General features: G+C 39.4%; 1 protein-coding gene across 1 annotated transcript; it reads left to right on the top strand.

The window, feature by feature from the left end:
* Positions 1-2193: 2193 nt before the first annotated feature.
* On the top strand, positions 2194-4697 carry LOC137825673 (uncharacterized; the record flags this gene model as incomplete). Its single annotated transcript, XM_068631405.1, has 1 exon — positions 2194-4697. A coding segment is annotated over exon 1 (2439 nt), but the record flags the coding sequence as incomplete, so codon positions are not given.
* Positions 4698-22164: the final 17467 nt, after the last annotated feature.

Genomic DNA, 22164 nt, shown 5'->3' with positions numbered 1-22164 from the left:
CTCAAGTGGACATGGAGGCCAATCATCAAGAGCAAGAAGAGGTTGAGGCTCAAATGGAGGACGCCCATGGAGGTCAAAGCCCACCTCAAAGGCTTACAAGAAGCATGTTCAAAGCTTTAGGAGCTAGGGGACGTTTATTTTCTCTTTTTGTAATTTCTTTGGTTGAAGGTGCTTAGAGGGAAACATTAGAAACCTCTATTGTTAAAGCATCTTTTAGTCTTTAGTTAGGAGTCTTAGGAAGGGGGTGCGTTAGTAGATAGGTGTAGGAGTAAATAAGGAGGTGCCAAAGTGAGAGAAGAGATCACACCTTCCTCATGACTTGGTTTAGGCGCCACTTTCATTTGAATTTGGGGGGAGTTTTTGAATTTATTTAGCTTGCATTTCAGCACCTCTATGATAGAGTGCTGCCCTTGTATTTTTCAGATTTGAATTTTAATTAGAGAAACTATACTCAATTTGTGAGAGAGCATTGGAGAGCTTTGTGCCTTCTTCACTAGTCTTATCTTGATGGTTCCATGGTTACCTCAAGTGGCGGCTTGCACACTTATCTTGGAGTCTCCATCCTCCTAGTGGCGTGATCATCCAACCATTCCTCCATCTTCATGAGCATTCTCTTCTCCTTCCTTCCTTCTCTCTTTATGTTCATGTATTAGCTTGTGTTCCTTGTCTTTTGGTTCGGCATTTTCATTTTCCAGTTGTTGTTCTTCTTCTTCTTCTTTGTTTTTGGTTCGGTTCCTTTTAATTTCCAGCACTTCTAATTCAGTTTTCTTATCTTTTGTTCGGTGCAAATTAGTTTTTGTGTTGTTCAATCGGTGCCTTTGCCTTTTCTTTCCATTCAATCGGTTCAATTTGACAATATGTGGAACTTCCATATGAGTTTGTGTTTTGGCACTAGTTTTGGTGAGTTCTTGTTCATAGAACCTTGATCCAATTCTATGATAAAGTGCCTATCTCATAACCAACTCAAGATGATTCCTAAGAATGTCAAGAATCATTCTAATTGTGCTAGTGGAATCACATCATGTGGTATCAAGAGTTTAGGTGTGTTCTTGTTTAATTTTTGAGTTGTGTAGCATTTTAATTTCAAGAGCTTTTTAATTTCTTGCAATTTATGGTTCTGTTTTAGGCTTATTTGAGTTTGCTTGCTGTTTTAATTCTTTTGCCTATTATATGTTTGAGTATTTTCCTTTTTGAATCCATACAAGTTTTGTCTTAGTCTTGTTTTTCCATAATTGTCATCACTTCTTGTAGTACTTTTATTGCTTTTGTTGTTTCTTGCTTTAGTATCATATAATTTTCTGAGTTTGATATTTGATCCTTTGTGCATTTTCTGTTTTAGATTGAGTTCATACTTGTATTCTAGACCTATACAAGTTCCTATACATCATTTTCCATTATGTCTTTGCTAGTTCATAATTCTGTTTTTCATTCCTATTAGGATTCCTCTGTTTTCTGAAAACATGCTTACTGTTTTTCCTTATTGCAATTGATTTACTCACTGGAAAATTCTGAAATTCTGGATTTGTGTTATTCAAAGTGTTATAAAAGCATAGAAAAAAGAAGTACTCAAAAAGTCAAAGTACACAAAAAATGATAAATAAAATACAAAAAGTGTACAATTCTGCCGAAAAAAATACGGTAATCTGGCAGCGATTTTGAAAAATTTATCTCAATTAATTGGCTTACTGTTTTTAAGTGATTCCAGTGCCATTATTGAGTTAACATCTTGAAGTTTCTGTGGTTTAAATTTCATAATCCAGTTCGCTCTATATCATTCCAGTTAAATCAGTGAACATCAAGCACAGTTTGCATAAAAAATATTTTCCAGTAGCTAATTTTTTGTTTTCTTCATCTACTCTAGTGCTTTTCTTTAAGTATTCTTTTGTGTGCCTACTTTCTCATTGAGTTCTTTAATTTTCTTGCTTGTCTTTTGTTCATTAATCTTTGAGTTTGTCAAACATCTAATATTCCTTTTGTTCTAGCCTTTCTTTGCTTATACTTTTTTCTTGTTTGTCTTTATTGCTTCTTTGGCTTTGTTGTGGTTGGCTTTGAGATTGGTGTGCCTTGCTTTGACATATTTCATTTGAGGATTCCAAGACCTCAAGATCAGATTGGTGCAAGGACATTATTTCTTTGAGAGTGACCTATTTTTCTAGCCATATTCACTTCGGCAATTTCATTGCCAAACTCACTATTTTTGCTAATTTTGTTTCTTGACTTCTTTACTGTTTTTGTGTGTTTGCTGTTTTTAATTACAAATGGCTGGATTTTCAAGTGATGCATCCTACAAGCAGCATTCTCCTTCCAAAGCTTCAATCCTTGGTGAATTACATGAAGCACAACGAACCATTAGACGCTTGGAAGAGAAATTGCAAAAGATGGAGGTCCAACAAGCTAGGCCATCTCCTTCTATCCATGATGGGCATCATTCACATAGACCTTCAACAAGAGCTTCTTCAAATGATTTTGGCCGTGAAGAAGAGCATAGGAGAAGGAGAACTCCACCACAATTTCATGGACAAAGACATCATAACCAAGGGGAGAGACATCACTACGGCAATGGCTTCTACCGAGATGCAAAGTCTAGGCTTCCTTCGGTCAAGCTTCCTTGTTTTAATGGCTCTAGTGATCCTAATGTATATTTAGATTGGAAGGCTAAGTGTGAACAAATATTTGAGATCCATGAGATCCAAGATGAGCATAAGCTTAAGCTAGCCACCTTAGAGTTTAGTGATTATGCCATGAAATGGTGGCATGGTGTTGTAAAGGACATTATCTATCACAAGGGTCCTCCCGTGGACTCTTGGAACTCTTTAAAGGATCACATGCATGCTAGATTTGTGCCCCCACATTTTAGGAAAGACCTCATGTTGACACTCCAACGGTTTCAACAAGGCACGCTAAATGTGGATGAATATTATAAGGAGATAGAGACGCTTGTGCTTAAAATTGAATTAGAAGAAAGTGAGGAAGCTATGATTGCTAGGTTTGTGAGTGGTCTTAGGAAGGATATTCAAGACATTGTTGAGTTACAAGAGTATTCATCATTGGGTTCTTTAGTTCATCTTGCAATGAAGGTGGAAGCCCAACTTGCTAAGAAAAATTCTTTCAAAAATGCTCCCAATGATGGTTACTACAACAAGTCTTGGAGGAACAAAAAGTCTTTTTCTAAATTTCCTTCCAAAGATCCTTCTTTCAAACCCAAGGAAACTAAGCCATCTACTTCTAGGCCTAAATCACCCACTATAACGTCTAATACTAAATGTTTTAAATGTATGGGTTATGGTCACAAAGCTGCTAATTGTCCTTCTAAACGAAGTATGTACATGCATGAAGCCATTGTAGTGAGTGAGCATGATTCGGATTCTCCTAAGCATTCATTGCATTCTAGTGCATCCAGTGAGGAAGAGAGTGAATGTCCACTTGAAGGGGATTTGTTAGTTGTGAGAAGACTTCTTGGACAAGTTTCACAACCTTTTGATGAAAGTCAAAGGGAAAATATTTTCCATACAAGATGTCTTATTCAAAACAACATTTGCTCTTTGATAGTGGATGGGGGTAGTTGTGCAAATGTGGCTAGTACAAGAGTAGTAGATAAGCTTGGATTGCCTACTATCTCTCATACAAAGCCCTACAAATTACAATGGCTTAGTGAAGTAGGAGAAATAGTTGTAAATAAACAAGTCCTCATCCATTTCTCCATTGGAAAATACAAAAATGAGGTATTATGTGATGTTGTGCCCATGGAAGCCACTCATGTTCTTTTGGAAAGGCCTTGGCAATTTGATAGAAAAGTTTTACATGATGGCTTTACCAACAAACTTTCTTTTGAATTCCATGGTCACAAGGTTACTTTAAAATCTCTCTCTCCTAGAGAAGTCCATGAGGACCAAGTCATAATGAAGAAAAAGAGGGAGAGTGAAAAAGATAAAAAAGATAAAAAAGATAAAAAAGATAAAAAAGATAAGAGTTCTAAGCCTACACTCTTTGTGTCTAGGCATGAAATTGAAAGGGAAATAGTGGCTCATCATCCTCTTTTCTTAGCCATCCCTAGAACTCTTAGAGTAGAACCACTTGTTGATAGTCCTCATTGCTTGGAAAATTTGGTAGAAGAGTTTCAAGATGTGTTTCAAGATCCTCCAAATGGACTTCCACCTTTGAGAGGGATTGAGCACCAAATTGATTTGATACCGGGCTCTTCTTTACCAAACCGTCCAGCATATAGGACCAATCCAAGTGAAACGAAGGAAATTCGCCAACAAGTTGAGGCTTTGATAGAGAAAGGGTGGGTTCAAGATAGCATGAGTCCTTGTGCTATGCCTATCATCTTAGTGCCAAAAAAGGATGGCACATGGAGAATGTGTTCAGATTGTAGGGCCATCAATAACATTACCATTAAGTATAGGCATCCCATCCCTAGACTAGATGATTTGTTGGATGAATTACATGGTTCAAAAATCTTTTCAAAGATTGATCTTAAAAGCGGCTACAATCAAATCCGTATCAAACCGGGTGATGAATGGAAGACGGCTTTTAAGACCAACTTTGGTTTATATGAGTGGTTAGTTATGCCCTTTGGTCTAACTAATGCACCAAGTACCTTCATGCGCCTCATGCATCATGTTCTTAGACCATTCATTGGTAAGTTTGTTGTTGTTTACTTTGATGACATTCTCATTTATAGCTTATCTTTGGATGACCATAGGTTGCATGTTAGGCAAGTTTTAGAAACCCTTAGGAAGGAACATTTGTATGCTAATCTTGCTAAATGTATGTTTGCTCTTGATCATATAGAATTCCTAGGGTTTTTTGTGAGTTGCAAAGGAGTCCATGTGGACAAAACAAAGGTGATGGCCATTCAAAATTGGCCTACACCGAAAAACTTGAATGAGGTCCGATGTTTTCATGGACTTGCTTCTTTCTATAGAAGATTTGTCCCAAACTTTGGCACCATTGCCGCACCTCTCAATGACATAGTGAAAAAGGATGTGGTCTTTCAATGGGGAGAAGCACAACAAAAGGCTTTTGAAACTTTGAAAGAAAAATTGACTAATGCTCCCATCTTGGCCCTTCCTAATTTCACTAAGACATTTGAGATTGAGTGTGATGCTTCAAGCATAGGTATTGGGGCTGTTCTCCTTCAAGAGGGCCACCCCATAGCCTATTTTAGTGAGAAATTGAAGGGAAGTCATCTCAATTATTCCACTTATGATAAAGAATTATATGCACTTGTTAGGGCTTTGTTTACTTGGCAATACTATCTTTTTCCCAAAGAGTTTGTGATACATAGTGATCATGAATCTCTTAAGTATTTGAAAAGCCAAAACAAGCTTAATAAGAGGCATGCTAAGTGGGTGGAATTCATTGAGCAATTTCCTTATGTGATCAAACACAAGCAAGGCAAAGTAAACATTGTGGCGGATGCACTTTCTTGAAGATACACTTTGCTAAATCTTTTAAGCCCTCAATATCTTGGCTTTGATCACATTAAGGAACTTTATCATGATGACCTTGATTTTTCTCTCATCTATCAAGAGTGTCTTAAGGGAGGACACAAAGATTTTTTTATACAAGATGGCTTTCTCTTTAAAGGAAAACGTCTTTGTGTTCCTCAATGCTCTATTAGATTATCTCTTGTTAGAGAAGCTCACGAGGGGGGTTTAATGGGTCACTTTGGGTTTGCTAAAACTTTGGATGTGTTGCATGAACATTTCTTTTGGCCTCATATGCATAAACATGTTCATAGTTTGTGTGATAAATGCATAGCTTGCCGCAAAGCTAAGTCTAAGATGCATTCCCATGGTTTATATACTCCTCTTCCTATCCCTTCAATGCCTTGGGTTGATATCTCTATGGATTTCATCTTAGGATTACCCAAGACATCAAACGGAAAGGACTCCATTTTTGTGGTAGTGGATCGTTTTTCAAAGATGGCTCACTTTATTCCTTGCCACAAAGTGGATGATGCATGCTACATTGCAAACCTCTTCTTTCAAGAAGTGGTTAGCTTGCATGGGATCCCTAGATCTATAGTGTCCGATAGAGATCCCAAGTTCTTGAGTCACTTTTGGAAGACCTTGTGGGGCAAGCTTGGGACTAAGCTTTTATTTTCTACCACTTGCCACCCACAAACTGATGGTCAAACCGAGGTGGTGAATAGAACTTTGGGACAACTATTGAGATGTTTTATTTCGGGGAATCCTAGAGTGTGGGAGAATTTACTACCCCATGTTGAGTTTGCATATAATCGTGTAGTAAATTCTACCACCTCACATTCTCCTTTTGAGGTTGTCTATGGGTTTAACCCCTTAACACCTCATGATCTTCTTCCTATTCCCCTTCTTGGAGATGTCTTGTGCAAAGATGGGGATGAAAAAGCTTCTTTTGTGAAAACTTTGAATAAAGACATCAAGAAGAGAATTGAGAATAAGGTTGGCAAGTATGCTGAACTTGCCAATAAAAGGAGAAAAGCATTGTTGTTTGATGAGGGAGATTGGGTTTGGCTTCACTTGAGGAAGGATCGTTTTCCTACTCAAAGGAAGTCCAAACTGATGCCTCGAGGGGATGGACCTTTCCAAATCCTCGAGAGGATTAATGACAATGCTTATGAGCTAGATATGCCTGATACATTCTTAGGTAGTCATACTTTTAATGTCAGCGATCTAACTCCTTTTTCTGTAGGTCTCCAAAATTCGTGGTCGAATTCTCTCCAACTCGGGGCGTATGATAGAGATCAAGCTCAAGTGGACATGGAGGCCAATCATCAAGAGCAAGAAGAGGTTGAGGCTCAAATGAGGGACGCCCATGGAGGTCAAAGCCCACCTCAAAGGCTTACAAGAAGCATGTTCAAAGCTTTAGGAGCTAGGGGACGTTTATTTTCTCTTTTTATAATTTCTTTGGTTGAAGGTGCTTAGAGGGAAACATTAGAAACCTCTATTGTTAAAGCATCTTTTAGTCTTTAGTTAGGAGTCTTAGGAAGGGGGGTGCGTTAGTAGATAGGTGTAGGAGTAAATAAGGAGGTGCCAAAGTGAGAGAAGAGATCACACCTTCCTCATGACTTGGTTTAGGCGCCACTTTCATTTGAATTTGGGGGGAGTTTTTTAATTTATTTAGCTTGCATTTCAGCACCTCTAGGCTATAAATTAAGGTGTTGCCCTTGTATTTTTCAGATTTGAATTTTAATTAGAGAAACTATACTCAATTTTTGAGAGAGCATTTGAGAGCTTTGTGCCTTCTTCACTAGTCTTATCTTGATGGTTCCATGGTTACCTCAAGTGGCGGCTTGCACACTTATCTTGGAGTCTCCATCCTCCTAGTGGCGTGATCATCCAACCATTCCTCCATCTTCATGAGCTTTCTCTTCTCTTTCCTTCCTTCTCTCTTTATGTTCATGTATTAGCTTGTGTTCCATGTCTTTTGGTTCGGCATTTTCATTTTCCAGCTGTTGTTCTTCTTCTTCTTTGTTTTTGGTTCGGTGCCTTTTAATTTCCAGCACTTCTAATTCAGTTTTCTTATGTTTTGTTCAGTGCAAATTAGTTTTTGTGTTATTCAATCGGTGCCTTTGCCTTTTCTTTCCATTCAATCGGTACAATTTGACAATATGTGGAACTTCCATATGAGTTTGTGTTTTGGCACTAGTTTTGGTGAGTTCTTGTTCATAGAACCTTGATCCAATTCTATGATAAAGTGCCTATCTCATAACCAACTCAAGATGATTCCTAATAATGTCAAGAATCATTCTAATTGTGCTAGTGGAATCACATCAGATTTGATAGAGTGTATGCGTTTTAGATTCATGCCACCACACTTTAGGAAAGACCTCATGTTGAAGCTCCAACGGTTTCAACAAGGCACGCTAAGTGTGGATGCCTATTTTAAGGACTTAGAAATGCTTTTACTTAAAGTTAATTTGAAAGAGAGAGAGGAAGCTATGATAGCTAGGTTTGTAAGTGGCCTAAGAAGGGATATTCAAGATGTTCTTGAACTTCAAGATTATTCAGCTTTGGGATCTTTGGTTCATCTTGCAATGAAGGTTGAAGCCCAAATTGCTAAAAGAAATGCTTTTAAAAACTCTCCCAATGATGGTTACTACAACAACTCTTGGAAAAATAAAAAGTCTTTTTCAAAACTTCCTTCTAAGGATTCTTCTTTCAAACCTAAGCATCAAAACTTCCTTCTAAGGATTCTTCTTTCAAACCTAAGCATTCTAGGCCTTCCACTTCTACTCCTAAATCTCCAATCAAATCGTCTAGTAAGAAATGCTTTAAATGTTTGGGTTATGGTCACATTGCTTCTAATTGTCCTTCTAAAAGGAATATGTATGTGCATAATGGCATTGTAGTTAGTGAGCATGATTCTGATTCACCTAGGCATTCTTCACATTCTAGGGCATCAAGTGAGCATGAGAGCGAAAGTCCACTTGAAGGAGATTTGTTGGTTGTGAGACGATTTCTTGGTCAAGTTTTACAACCCTTTGATGAAAGTCAAAGGGAAAATATTTTTCATACAAGATGTCTCATTCAAAACAACATTTGTTCTTTAATAGTGGATGGAGGTAGTTGTGCCAATGTGGCCAGTACAAGAGTAGTAGATAAGCTTGGGTTGCCTACTATCTCTCATACAAAGCCCTACAAGTTACAATGGCTAAGTGAGGTGGGCGAAATCATTGTTAACAAACAAGTCCTTATAAATTTCTCTATAGGAAAATACAAAGATGAGGTCTTGTGTGATGTTGTGCCCATGGAAGCTACACATGTTCTTTTCGGAAGGCCATGGCAATTTGACAGAAAAGTTTTTCATGATGGCTTTACCAATAAAATTTCTTTTGATTTCCTTGGTCATAAGGTCATATTAAAATCTCTCTCTCCAAGAGAAGTCCATGAGGACCAAATTCTTATGAAGAAAAAGAGGGAGAGTGAAAATGTAAAGAGTTCTAAGAAATCCCTTCTTATTTCTAGCCATGAGGTCCAAAAGGAAATAGTTTCTCACAATCCTATCTTTTTAGCTATTCCTAGACCTCTTAAGTTAGAAAAACTTGAGGATAGTCCCCATTGTTTGGATAATTTGGTAGAGGAATTTCATGATGTGTTTCAAGATCCTCCTAAAGGACTTCCACCTTTAAGAGGGATTGAGCACCAAATTGATTTAATTGCGGGCTCTTCTTTACCAAATCGTCTCGCATATAGGACCAACCTAAGTGAAACTAGAGAAATTTGCCAACAAGTAGAAGAGTTGATTGCTAAAGGGTGGGTTCAAGATAGTATGAGCCCTTGGGCCATGCCTATTATACTTGTCCCTAAAAAAGATGGGATATGGAGGATGTGTTCTGATTGTAGGGTTATAAACAACATTACAATTAACTATAGGCATCCCATCCCTAGGCTTGATGATTTGTTGGATGAATTGCATGGATCCCAAATTTTTACCAAAATTGATCTTAAAAGTGGATATAATCAAATCCGTATAAAACTGGGTGATGAGTGGAAGACCACTTTTAAGACCAACTTTGGCTTATATGAGTGGTTAGTTATGCCATTTGGTTTAACTAATGCACCAAGTACATTCATGCACCTCATGCATCATGTTTTGAAACCATTCATTGGCAAGTTTTTTGTTGTTTATTTTGATGATATCCTCATTTATAGCTTGTCTTTATTTGACCATAAGATGCATGTTAGACAAGTCTTAGAAACCCTTAGGAAGGAACATTTGTATGCTAACCTTGCTAAATGTATGTTTGCACTTGATCATATAGAATTCCTAGGGTTTGTTGTTAGTATTAAAGGGGTGCATGTAGATCAATCCAAGGTGGTAGCCATTCAAAATTGGCCAACCCCTACCAATGTGAATGATGTCCGAAGTTTTCATGGCCTTGCTTCTTTTTATAGAAGGTTTGTGCCCAACTTTGGTGCAATAGCCGCCCCTCTCAATGATATAGTGAAAAAAGGATGTGGTTTTTAATTGGGGAGAAGCGCAACAACAAGCTTTTGATGTTTTAAAGGAAAAATGGACTAATGCTCCCAATTTAGCCCTTCCTAATTATGCTAAAACATTTGAGATAGAATGTGATGCTTCAAGTATAGGCATTGGGGTTGTTCTCCTTCAAGAGGGCCACCCCATAGCTTATTTTAGTGAGAAATTGAAAGGTAGTCATCTCAACTATTCCAATTATGATAAAGAATTATATGCACTTGTTAGAGCTTTGTTTACTTGGCAACATTACCTTTTTCCTAAAGAATTTGTGATTCATAGTTATCATGAATCTCTTAAATATTTGAAAAGCCAAAACAAGCTCAATAAGAGGCATGCTAAGTGGGTGGAATTCCTTGAGCAATTTCCTTATGTGATCAAACATAAGCAAGGCAAAATTAATGTTGTGGACGATGCATTTTCTACATGCTATGCCTTGCTCAATCTTTTAGGTTCCCAATTTCTTGGGTTTGATCATATTAAGGATCTTTATCATGATGACCTTGATTTTTCTCTTATCTATCAAGAGTGTGCTAAGGGTGGACATAAGGATTTTTTTATACAAGATGGCTTTCTTTTCGAAGGAAAACGCCTTTGTGTACCCCAAAGCTCTATTAGACAATCTCTTGTTAGAAAAGCCCATGAGGGAGGATTAATGGGACATTTTGGGGTTGCAAAAACTTTGGATGTGTTACATGAGCATTTCTTTTGGCCTCAAATGCAAAAATATGTTCATAGTTTGGGTGATAAATGTATTGCATGTCGTAAGGCTAAATCTAGAGTGCAACCCCATGGTTTATATACCCCTCTCCCTATCCCTTCAATGCCTTGGGTTGATATTTCTATGGATTTCATCTTAGGATTACCCAAGACATCAAAGGGTAAGGATTCTATCTTTGTGGTAGTGGATTGTTTTTCCAATTGGCACATTTTATTCCTTGCCACAAAGTGGATGATGCATGTCACATTGCAAATCTCTTCTTCAAGGAAGTGGTTCATTTAATGGACTTCCTAGAAGTATAGTATCCGATAGAGATTCCAAGTTCTTGAGTCACTTTTGGAAGACCTTGTGGGGGAAACTTGGTACTAAACTTTTATTTTCTACTACTTGCCACCCCCAAACCGATGGTCAAACCGAAGTGGTCAATCGAACCTTGGGACAAATGTTGAGATGCTTTATTTCCGGGAATCCAAGGGTTTGGGAGGATTTACTACCACGTGTTGAATTTGCTTATAATCGTGTAGTAAATTCTATTACCTCACATTCTCCTTTGGAGGTTGTCTATGGGTTTAATCCCTTAACACCTCTTGATCTTCTTCCTATTCCAATACTTGATGATGTATTATGCAAAAGTGGGGTTGAAAAGGCTTCTTTTATAAAAAAAATTTGCATAATGACATCAAGTTACGAATTGAGAAGAAAGTTGGCAAGTATGCTGAACTTGCCAACAAAAGGAGGAAAGCATTGTTGTTTGATGTGGGTGATTGGGTTTGGCTTCACTTGAGGAAAGATCATTTTCCTACTCAAAGGAAGTCCAAACTTATGCCTCATGGAGATGGATCTTTTCAAGTCCTAAAGAGGAATAATAATAATTCTTATGAGTTAGATATGCCTGATACATTTCTTGGTAGTCATACATTTAATATCAGTGATCTAACCCCTTTTTCTGTAGGTCTCCAGAATTCGTGGTCGAATTCTCTCCAACTCGGGGAGTATGATGGAGATCAAGATCAAGAAGAGAAAGAAGCCGAAGATGAAGATGCTCAAAAGGATATTAGCTCATCATCCTTTTTACCTCAAAGGATTACAAGGAGCAAATTTAAGAAGTTAGGAAGTAGTGGTCAAATGTTTTCTGTTTTTGTAGTATCTTTTGTATAAACTTTAAAATGCTTAAATAGATAGTCTTTAGGAAGGTGCTAAGAGGGAAACCTAAAGATACCTCTTATGTAAAGCATCTTTAGATATTAGTTTTAGAACATTCTAGTAGATATCCCTTCCTCCTTCACTTTAGGCTCTAGAAGTGGGAGAATTTCAAGGGACCTTTAGTTAGCTTCTTGTGTAAGCTTCTTGTACTTACATGACCGGTCCTTCTCCTATATAAGGAGGGTTGAGTCCTTCTAAATACAGATTTGATATGTTGAGTACAAAAATTCTCCCAAATTGGTGAGTGATTGAGAGACTTGTGTCTTCTCTTACCCTGGTCTTATCTTGAGAGTTGATCCTGCCTGTTGACCAGAACGTTGGAACTTGCCTCGTCAAACTTGAATCGACGTGTGCACCGCTTCCACCTCCGTCCTTCGTCGCGATCCACCTCAAGAACCTGCAAAAGAACAGAGCGGCGCCGTTGCGGCCGATCGCACTCCAACGCCCAAGTCAGTGACCGAACCACCAAATACTAAGAGCAATAACACTCAAGGACTCTCAAGGAACCGTGCAATGTTCTCTCTCACAGTATGCTCAAGAACTCGCAAGCGTAAAGAGTATAATCTGAACGTGCGTACCTCAAAAGTTCGTTTGGGAAACCCTTTTATACCTGGTCACTTTCTCTCTCCTGGCAGTTACGCAGCTGGACACGTGGCTCGCATCCAGTCGTACACGTGCCATCATCTGGAGCCTCCTTGACTTGGGCGCTGCTTCTGACTCTCTTTTGGCTAAGTTACTTATGCATGGTACTGCCCAGTGCATAGCTAACTTGGGAGCGCGATCTCTACTAGAATTGGCGAGTTAGGGTGCCTTCGTACACCTTCCCTGTGGTCTCGCCGGCCGCCTTCATAATCTGCACCACCTTCATCTCTGGCGATGTGCTTGCTCTGGCGATCTCCAATCACTTGGTCGCCTGGTTTACATTTGGCGACTTCATCTTCAACTGGGTGATCGCCGGTCCTGGTATGCTGGAGATCGGAGCACGCCAACTTCATAACTGGCGACTTCACGAGCCCCCGACTTCCTTCCCTTCCGCAAATCTGGCGTCTTGTCAACACGCCGATACTGTAGCTTGGTGCCACATCATCACTTCCGACTACTAGGGCGGTACAAGAGCAATCTTGGAACCTCAAGTGGCGGCATCTACACTCATCTTGGAGCTTTGCATCCTTCAAGTGGCATGTTCCTCTCCAAGGACTCCAACCACATAAGTTCTCTTCTCCTTTACATCTTATTCATCCATTTCCATTCCCAAAGAAACTCTAGAAACATGTCTTAGGCTTTTCTTGCACTTTTGTTCGGTTCTTTTGGTTCATATCTTGTTTTGTTCGGTTCATTTCATTCTTTAACTGTTTTAAAAGGTTCATTAGATTTCTTTCATGCTTTTGTTCTGTTCATTTTCTTTCTAGGTAGTTTTAATCGGTTTCTTTGCTTTCTTGTTCATTTTAATCGGTTCATTTGACAAGAAATGGGTTTCCACATGAGTTTTGGCTTGGTTGCTGAAGATTTGGTGAGTTCTTGAATGAAAGAACATTGATCCAATTCTAGAAAAGTGCCTAATCATATTCCAACTCAAGTTGACTCCATAACATGTCTATGAAACATCCCTGTCTTGTTATTGGAATCACATCAATAATGATGAGCAAAAGATGAAGTTGGCAGCAACTGAATTTTCACATCAAGAACTGTTGTGTTGTAATTGATTGCAACTGGTTTTTAGTGAATTCCACCTTGGAGTAAGGTGAAACTGGATGTAGCTCATTATGAGTGAACCAGTATAAAGTGTGCTTGCATTGTTCTTCTCATCCTTACACTCGTTTCTGATTTTTTGTTAATCTGTCAAGAACGAAATCTGTTCATTTGAAATTAAACTTGTTATTTTTGGGCTTAATAAAAACTGTTCTTCTTGATCTTGAAAAGTTCTTTAATCATAAACAAAGCTTTTTGAATGTGTTTTTAATTGGCTTAAGGACGAACAATTTTCTTCATTAAATCTTTTATAAAGATTCATTCTCTTTGAAGTTTTGTGTTGAATGAACTTGATTGATCTTGTGGTATAAACTGTGTTCTTCAAGATGTTAAAAATTAACCAATCTGGTTCTGTCAACTTTCACTGTTTGATCTCACTAATCTGAATAAGTTCTGATTGTGTTAAAGTGTTTTGAAGAATAAATTTGTTTCTTTTAAAATCAATCTGTTCTTTTTCTCCAGATATACTATAAACTAGTTTGTGTTTGCGAAAATTTTATAACTTCAATTCACCCCTCCCCTCTTGAACTTAGACACTAATAGACCTAACAATGATTAGAGAGCTAGCATTGATTGAAGATTTCAAGAGTATGAACTTGGAGGTTTCCATGTCTTCAAATTGCATTAGTTGTAATACACTTGTTATAACTAATGAATTTCTGGAGAAGGTGAAGGATAAGCAGTTGGAAGATTCAAAATTGAAGAACTTCATGGGCTTATTAAATACTGACAAAGCTAAAGACTTCTCTTTAGGAGTGGATGATATTTTGAGATTTAAGAATAGAATATGCATACCAGGATAATGAAATAAAGCAAAGAGTGTTATCTGAAGGTCATAAAAGCAAAATCAGTTTACATCCAGGAATGACCAAGATGTATCAAGATCTCAAGAAGTCTTATTGGTGTCATGGCATGAAGAATGATGTAGCTAAGTTGTAGCGGCTTGCTTGACTTGTCATAAATCAAAGATTGAACATCAACGACCTGGAGGCATGTTAACTCAGTTAGACATTCCAGTCTGGAAGTGGGCCAGTATCTCAATGAATTTTGTTACCCACTTACCATTTACTTTAAGGAAGCATGACTCTATTTGGGTCATAGTGGACAAGTTGACAAAGACGACACACTTCCTACCTATAGACTTGCGAATCTCTATTTGGATGTTGGCCCAGATTTACATAGATGAAATAGTCAGATTGCATGGTGTACCCTCCAGCATAGTTTTAGATAGAGATCCCAGATTCACCTCCAGATTCTGGCAAACACTTCAAGAAGCCTTGGGGACTAAACTCAGACTTAGTTCAACATACCATCCTCATACTGATGGACAATCAGAGAGAATTATCCAGTTCTTAAAGGATTTGCTTAGGACTTGTGTGTTAGATCATTTGGGTAGTTGGGATGAAATTCTACCTTTCGTAGAGTTCACTTACAATAACTGTTATCAAGCTTGCATAGGAATGATTCCTTTTGAGGATTTGTATGGAAGAAAGTGCAAGACACCTTTATGTTGGTTTCAGGATGGTGGGAATGTGTTAATTGGACCAGAATTAATACAACAAACCAATGAGAAAGTCAAAATGATTCAGGAAAGAATGAAAACATCTCTCAGCAGGCAAAAAGCTTATGCAGATCGAAGAAGAAGACCTTTAGAATTCTCTGCGGGTGAGCATATCTTTTTTAGAGTTACGCCGTTTACTAGTGTAGGAAGAGCACTCAAATTCAAGAAATTCACTCATAAGTTTATAGGACCTTATCAAATTCTCAGGAGAATAGGTCATGTGGCTTATGAAATTGCTTTGCCTCCTCCTTTAGCTAACATTCACAATATTTTTCCATGTATCTTAGCTAAGAAAGTATGTACCTGATCCAGGTGAAAGAAAATTTGTCATTTGAAGTGAAGCCAATCAGAATTTTAGATTAACAAGTGAAAAACTTCGTGAAAGAAGTATTCCCATGATGAAAGTATTGTGGGATCTCATATCTGGAGACTCCACTTGGGAAATTGAAGAGGAGATACGAGCATCATTATAGGACCTTATCAAATTCTCAGGAGAATAGGTCATGTGGCTTATGAAATTGCTTTGCCTCCTCCTTTCGCTAACATTCACAATATTTTTCCATGTATCTTAGCTAAGAAAGTATGTACCCGATCCAGGAGAAAGAAAATTTGTCATTTGAAGTGAAGCCAATCAGAATTTTAGATTAACAAGTGAAAAACTTCATGAAAGAAGTATTCCCATGATGAAAGTATTGTGGGATCTCATATATGGAGACTCCACTTGGGAAATTGAAGAGGAGATACGAGCATCATACCCTAATCTCTATATTGGTAAGTTCATTTTCGAGGACGAAAATTTGTGTAGCTTGAGATAATGTAACAACACTTTTTTTTAAAAGCAGAAACAGAACCCCCTTACCCGCACCTTTTTTTTTCTCTTTCTTTCTTCCTCATCTCCTTTTCTCTCTCTAGATGTCTCCCTTTTCTCTTATTTTTTTCTGTCTCAATCTTCATCTATTTTAGAATATGATCATACCACATTGTAGCTGAGGAGTTAAGGAACATTTCTACCCGATCAGATTTTCAAACAAAGTATGTTCATTTTTGCTCTAAAGATCCTTGTTCTCTGTTTTTCCTTAGGTTTTAGTCATCAATCTTGGTGGGGTCGGTTGAGAAGATTAATCCTCACAACTTATTCTACTATATACTCAATTTTTGTTCTGTTTGGATAACTTACATTAGGCCTGTAAATCTTGAAGCTTATCCAGACTGTAGGAAATAAATTCTAGAACTTGCTTGTAAAGCAAGCAATTAAGTAAGGGAAGCTAAATTTAATTTTTAATAGCATCCTAGGATAGAAGATCTGAATGCGGAAGGGACGTGGTCCCAATATTCAATTTCTCTTGCTGGGATGTTATTTGTTTATATATTGTGTGTTTGTTTATATATTATTTAAACTTTATAAATATTATATTTTGATAGTTTGAAAGTTAAATATTGTTTTGATGTTGGAAAAGTCCTTGGTATAAATTTTTAAAATGTTCTTATTGAATGATATGTATTATATATGAATGATGAAAATTGTATGAAATTGATGTCATACATTTGGGATAATGTATGAGTTGTTATTTGATGGTACATTAAGTATGAAAAGCCTATGTTTAACGAAGATCCTTTGGCTTCAGTGATGATCTAAGTCATGTAGACTAAGATATCAGGTGGTGAGAAACAGAGAGGGAGTTCATACACACTGGGTCCCGCTGTAGACACTCGGTATTGGATGTTTGAACTTACCCTGATCCTTTCTATTGGATTCACTGGTAATCTTTGTTGAATCAAGTGTGTTCAAGCTTTGAAGAATCCAAACCCTTTGAAGGATGATGGAAGGCTGGATATCCCTTGAACTCTTTAAATTCAGTTTTATATTTGTGAACTCGTATAAACAACCGATTGTTTCTGCGAAACAACCGATTGTTTAACCCACAAAACAAGTGATCCCGCCGGTTGACTTAGCGCAAGAGCGTTGCCTCGTCATGATCTTCCTCACCAGCTTGACACCACGTGCCCTCCAAGTCCACACAACAGGTAGCCTCCCTGAGAACCTGAAAAACACACAGTGGCGCCTCTGTGGCCGGTGGCGCTCCGACGCTCAAGTCAGTGACAAGAACACCCCAAAACTAAAAGAGAATATGCTCTGTAGGACCGTACTGTAGGCACACAACCCTAGCAGTATCCGTCGTACTGTAGGCACACAACCTCTGCAAATTCTGTTAAGGTTACCTTTATAGCTAGGTTTCTTCTCTCTCCTGGCCGTTATGCTTTTGGATGCGTGGCTCGCATCCAGCCATGCACGTGTCGCCATCTGGGATGGGATAGCAGGTAGCGCCCAGCCCTACACGTGTCATCATCTGAGCTAAGGCAACTTGAGCGTCATTTCTCCATTGCTCCCAACCCTACACGTGTCATCATCTGGATTGCGGCAACTTGAACGTCATTCTTGTGTAGTAACCAGTCGCACAGCTAAGTTCTAAACTCAAGGAGCAACCTAGCACATAATGCGCTGTGAAACACCACCCGACAAGGCGAGTATCAGATGCAACAAAGTGCATCATCTATGTGATATCGCTCATCGCGAATGGCACCCTCCTTACTGCTACGCTATGCATGTTCTAGCTGGGGAAACCTTGCCACCAACAAATGTCCACTCTGGGAATCCTGTCGCTGATGAGCAAGGTGTTCCCTCCAACCCACTCGACCTTCATGCCCCATGCTGGTGCCACAATCGTCTTACTGAACTTACACGCTTGAAATTACCCTTCTGAGCCTTTAACAGCTTTAACTAAGTTTGCTGGGAGATCCGGCGATGTGCTCCTTGTGGCAGCGTGTAAACCACCCGATCTCCTAGCATTCCCGGGAGATCTCCGGTCATCCGTTCTCCTAGCACTCTCATACGGCGACTGCGACGTAACTCTGGTGATGTGATTCCACTAGCACAATTAGAATGATTCTTGACATTCTTAGGAATCATCTTGAGTTGGTTAAGAGCTAGGCACTTTATCATAGAAATGGATCAAGGTTCTATGAACAAGAACTCACCAAAACTAGTGCCAAAACACAAACTCATATAGAAGTTCCAATTATTGTCAAATTGAACCAACAAAAAGAGGTAAAAACCAAAGGCACCGAATAGAATTGAATGAAAACAACTTTGAACCGAACAAAAATGAAAATGAGCTACTGAACTGAATTAAAACAGTAAGAAATTGAAAAGAACCGAACCAAAGTGCAAGAAAAGGAAGATGAACCGAATAAAAGAAGCTACACTTGTTTTAGAGTTCATATGGACATGGAAATGGAAGAACTAAATGGAGAAGAGAGGAAACTTATGTGGATGAAGAACTTGGTTGATGAACACGCCACTTGAAGTGTGATTTCTCCAAGATAAGTGTGAATTGCCGCCACTTGAGGGAACCAAGGCTCTCAAGATGAGACTAGGAAGAGGAGAAATCAAATCTCACTCACTCAATCACCAAATTGGGAGAGTTTCTTTACTACAAATTCCAAATCTGCATTGTGAAGGACCTAAGCCCTCCTTTTATAGGAGTAAGGGCTGGTCATTTACATAGCTTATTCCCTAAGCTACCCAAAAACTCCTAAGATCACACCCCCCTTACTAAGCTCACTCCCCAAGCTTCTAGAATTTGCTAAACTAAAGCCTAAAGATGCTTTTACAAAAGAGGTGTCTCATGTTTCCCTCTAAGCACCTTTCTAAACATTATTCTATATTATTTACAATTTAAAAGAAACTATAAAGAGAGATATTTAATATGAAGCCTATTATTTGAGAGTTTGTAGACTTCTTTATCTTTAGGCTTGATCTTCTCTTTGACTTCTTTTAATTTAAGAGAAGACTAGAAGGAAGAACTTCAAATGTGTAGGTGAAAATCCTCTTCCTTCATTAATAAAATCCTCTCCTAGTGGATATCCATCATCTGGTGACCGCCAGTTACGCACACTAGAGATCGGAGATCGCCAATTCAGCGATCGGCGACTATGCCCACTTCTGAACCATTCATCTTTTCTAGCCTACGCGTTCCATTGAGCACGCCCCACCCGAGCACGTGCAAGACACGTCATCACGCCTGATGACCTGGTCGGTACACAAGCCCCCCAGTCTCGAGCTGCGACTTGTTCAGCGAGGAGACTAGAGAGGTTTAAAATCCGGCGGCTAACGTGGCTTTGCGCGTTGCTTTGGAGCAGTTTGCTTGCAAATATCCTGACCTCGATCTTTCTGAGTTCTCGGTGTACAACGAGGTGGTGGACGGCAAGATCGTGCCCCCGATTGACTTATCTCCTTGAAAACTCTTATGCTTTACCTTGTTCTGTAATAATTTTCCTTTTGTTCGAACTGTTCGATGCTCATGTGCACATATATGCATATATACATATATATATATATATATATATATATATATATATATATATATATATATATATATATATATATACACTCTTCTAACTTATCTGCTGTGCAATCAACTGGTTTAACTAACATAACTGGCAAAACTTGCTCAACTGCGTGAACTCAGCAATACTTGAGCTTAACCCTCCACGTACCGCTTCTAACTCGAGCAAATTGTTTAACCTTATAACAAACTTGGCAAACTGTTAACTCAAAGTAAATTTGAGCAACTATCAACTCTTCGGTGATGACATTCAATAAAACTTGTGAACTTAAGGCAACAAACCTTAACATAAAATCACTTACCAGGCAGCAGGTTTTGACTCAAACTAGTATTAAAATACAGTTTACCTGATCTGCCAAGTGAAGTGCCCCCTACTTCTATCATCGCCCGGAACTCTTCTGATCTGGCACTCGCTGCACAACCCCTTCACAGTCTCAACCTTCACGCCATAGGGTTTTGGCGACGTTATCTTTCCTCTTTGCATAACTTGATCATTGTTCCCTCATCTGGGGGTAGAGGCGCCTCTCGGATCCTTCTCTACCTCCCTGAGTTTCAGAACAATGATCTGGACAGTGAGGTGTTCTCTTCGAACCTACCTCAGTTCTCCTTTATCTTTTTCAACTCTTCACGCCATACCTGAACTCGTTCAAGACGAGGAGGATTTTATCTTGCCTGAACTCGCTCGACGGCGAGAAGGACTTTATCTGGCCTGAACTCGCTCGACGGCGAGAAGGACTTTATCTGGCCTGAACTCGCTCCACGGCGAGAAGGACTTTATCTTGCCTGAACTCGCTCGACGGCGAGAAGGACTTTATCTTGCCTGAACTCGCTCGACGACGAGAAGGACTTTATCTGGTGCCTCAACTTGCCCAAGGTGTACATCTCCTCCCCCCTGGATGCACTGAGGACTTTTTCTCGCCTGAACTCGCTCGATGGCGAGAAGGACTTTATCTGGTGCCTCAACTTGCCCAGGGTGTACATCTCCTCCCCCTTGGATGCACTGAGGACTTTTTCTCTTTCTCGCCTGCACTCGCTCGAGGGCGAGGAGGTCTTTTACTCTTTCTCGCCTGCACTCGCTCAAGGGCGAGGAGGACTCTTACTCTTTCTCGCCTGCACTTGCTCAAGGGCGAGGAGGACTTCTTCTCTTGCCTCAAAATGCACAAGAGCGCTGAGGGCTTTTTGCACTACTGGTACCTCTGATCGCCAAAAGACGATGAGGTCTCTAAAACTTTTAACTACTGCCACCGATCGCCGTAAAACGACAGGGACTTTAAAACTTTAACTATTGCCACCGATCGCCGAAAAACGATGGGGACTTTAAAACTTTAACTATTGCCACCGATCGCCGAAAAACGATGGGGACTTTAAAACTTTTACTATTGCCACCGATCGCCGAAAAACGATGGAGACTTTAAAACTTTTACTATTGCCACCGATCGCCGAAAAACGATGGGGACTTTAAAACTTTTACTATTGCCACCGATCGCCGAAAAACGATGGGGACTTTAAAACTTTTACTCATTGAAGCATGCAATATGACTTTACTGTTGCCCTAGATCACATACGAGTAATAAGGCCTTTTTTCTAAAACTCTCAAAGCCATAAGAATGCAAACTTAGAAGCTTTAAACTTTGAAAAACTCTTCTTTATTGGGTGGCCTCATTAAAAACCCTCCTTAGGGAAAAAAGAGTGCCCCCTTGAAATTGTTTTAACAGAAACTATTCAAATCTCTTCATATTCGTCTTTACTTACAAGGCTTTAACTGTAATACAACTTGAGATGTGTGGCATTCCAAGTGCGAGGAATCGCCCCTCCTTCTAACGTCTCCAAGCGGTAGGCGCCATTCCCGAGCACCTCGGTTATTCTGAACGGTCCCGTCCACTTAGGCGATAACTTGTTCTGCATCTCATACTGATGGGCCTTCCTCATCACCAGATCGCCACTTCTAAACTGCCTTGACATTACCTTAGAGTTGTACCTTCGCTCAACTCTTCTCTTTACTGCTTCGGCCTTCACTCTCGCCTCCTCCCTGAGCTCATCCAGCAAATCCAGATTCATTCTTCTTTCTTCGTTCGAGTCTTCCGCCACAAAGTTCTGGAATCTCGGCGAGCTTTCCTGGATTTCAACTGGAATCATCGCATCAAATCCATAAACCAAACTAAAGGGGGTCTCATGGGTTCCTGAATGCTCACTGGTGTGGTATGCCCAAACTATACGGGGTACCTCTTCAGCCCATGATCCCTTAGCTTTCTCTAATCTTCTCTTTAAACCTCTCAGCAACACCCGATTGGCGGACTCCACTTGGCCATTCGTTTGTGGGTGCTCGACGGATGCAAACACCTGTTGTATCCCCACCTCTTCGCACAGCTTTTTCAAGAGGTGACTTGCAAACTGAGTCCCATTGTCTAACACCAGGCGTTTAGGCACACCAAACTGGCACACTATGTTCTTCCATACAAAGCTCTCGATCTTGTGTGTGGTGATCTGGGCTACTGGCTCCACTTCGATCCACTTGGTGAAGTATTCAATCGCCACTACCAAGTACTTCATATGCC

Source organism: Phaseolus vulgaris, chromosome 8 (genome assembly GCF_000499845.2).
Source record: "Phaseolus vulgaris cultivar G19833 chromosome 8, P. vulgaris v2.0, whole genome shotgun sequence".
In the NCBI taxonomy this organism is placed as follows: Eukaryota; Viridiplantae; Streptophyta; class Magnoliopsida; order Fabales; family Fabaceae; genus Phaseolus; species Phaseolus vulgaris.
This window is presented reverse-complemented; position numbering and strand designations above follow the sequence as displayed.